A 2,047-nucleotide genomic window follows, 5' to 3' on the forward strand; every position below is an offset into this window, starting at 1 on the left:
ATGCAATAAAAACGATTTGAACGAAAAAAAAAAAAAAAGTGTTTCTTTCATTTCTTTTGAGCAATGTATTCAGATCTGTTTGCAAATTATGAGTGTTTGTTAAACCAACTAGCTATTGTGGATTTACATTATCAGCCATGTATACATCTTTAAAACCTGAAAAAGATCTCTTGGGAAGATGAACATTTTTTTGTTTATGGTTTGGATTATATGTGTGTGTTTATTTCTTTAACTTTTAAGGTAAATTCTGTAATGCTACAAAGTTTTTCTTTTGCATTTTTCAGAACACGTATAAATGAATTCTAATCATACAATCATTTCATATTTTATTGTCATTGGTATCTCAGAAAAACCAGAACTTCAAGTGCCGATATTCTTACTGGTTATTTTAATTTATTTAATCACTCTTGGAGGCAACCTAACCATCCTTCTTCTCATCGGCCTGGACCATCATCTTCACACGCCCATGTATTTTTTTGTGGCCAACTTGTCTGTTGTAGACATCTCATGCTCCACCGTCACTCTGCATAAAATACTCCTAAGTTTCCTTACAGGAGATAAAAAAGTTCCTTTCGTTGAATGTATGTTTCAGACATATATGTTTGGGTCACTGGCAGGTCATGAGCTGTTCATTTTAACAGCAATGAGTTTTGACAGATATGTGGCCATCTGTAACCCCTTGAATTACCATAAGGTCATGAATCGTAGGACTTGCATAATTTTAGCTTCATTTTGCTGGTTATTGGGTTTTATCCAAACTGTTTCTCTTGTAGCAATAATGGGTAGTTTTACCTGCTACTCTTCCAATGAAATCAACCACTTTTTCTGTGACATTGTACCAATAATGAAACTGATCTGCAGTGATATCTCGGTGTTGGAAAGAATGTGCTTCGTCCAAGGCCTTTTCCTGATGACCATTGCTCCATTTGTTTTGACTTTCATCCCTTATTATTTCATAATTGTTACCATATTGAAAATCCGCTTTAATTCTGGCCGGCGTAAAGCCTTCTACACATGTTCCTCACATCTGACGGTCGTAGTTCTGCTCTATACAACCTTGGTCAATCAGTATCTTACACCAAGCTCAATCAGCAGCTTGGATTTCAAAAAAATGTTTTCTTTGTTTAACACAGCTATTGTCCCTATGCTCAATCCATTGATTTATAGTTTAAAAAATAAAGATGTGAAACTGTCTATGAAGAGAAGGTTTGGAGGTTGCAAAATGACAAATTAAAGGTTATAAAGAGTTTTATTTATGTGCTGAAGACAGTTAAGGTCTAGCTACAGTGGCCTTCACCACATCCAATTCAGTCCTACCATACCCCTGCACACTTTTCATTAAAAAAAAAAAAAAAAAAAAAACATGAATACCCTTTTTTTACATGGATCTTTAGTCTGGTTCCATGATGTCATAGGCCCTTCTTCATCCACATCTGTCCTCGGTGGTGGGTGGGTACTAAATGTGCAGGGTTCTGTGAACACAGGATGGCTGGATGACATACCTCCTGGGAGCGAGCCCTTCATGATTTGGCCCACTGAAAATAGGCTGAATTGTGCATGGCATCATTCAATCGGGAGGAAGAGTGCCATCTAGTGATGGAGTCCACTTTCTGAGAGGGACAGGGCTTAAAATAGGGTGAATATTGCACAGAGAGCAGCATTTTTTTAACATTTTTATGGCTAGTTTTTTTTTTTTTTTTATCAAACTCAAAATGGGTTTTAACTTCTAAAAATGAAATAAGTCGTAATACGTTTGCTATTTACCAACTTGTTGTGTTACAGATACCATGTACAAATCGATACATGTAAAGATTTAATTTTGCTATGTTAAACTTACAATATCAATCATTATTTTTACTACTAAAAGCTTTAAAATGGTGAGGCTAAAACAACTGCAACTGAAGTTTAACATGGCTTGACTTTTGGGCAGCTTTACAAGCTAGAATCATCATATCTCTGATAGCCAAAGTCAGCAAGAGACCTCATCTGCGTTAGGCAGAAGCAAAGATCGTCTGCTCAGGTAGCCATTTGATGTTCCTTCCATACT

The 2,047-nt window shown here is 36.1% G+C and overlaps 1 protein-coding gene across 1 annotated transcript; it reads left to right on the forward strand.

The window, feature by feature from the left end:
• Positions 1 to 295: 295 nt before the first annotated feature.
• LOC309559788 (olfactory receptor 5G9-like) lies at positions 296 to 1,234 on the forward strand (the record flags this gene model as incomplete). The annotated part of the gene is made up of 1 exon (XM_082263222.1): positions 296 to 1,234. The coding sequence occupies one exon, from the start codon at positions 296 to 298 to the stop codon at positions 1,232 to 1,234; it is 939 nt and encodes a 312-aa protein (XP_082119348.1).
• Positions 1,235 to 2,047: the final 813 nt, after the last annotated feature.

Source organism: Pelophylax lessonae (genome assembly GCF_965119305.1).
Source record: "Pelophylax lessonae genome assembly, chromosome: 7".
NCBI lineage: Eukaryota > Metazoa > Chordata > Amphibia > Anura > Ranidae > Pelophylax > Pelophylax lessonae.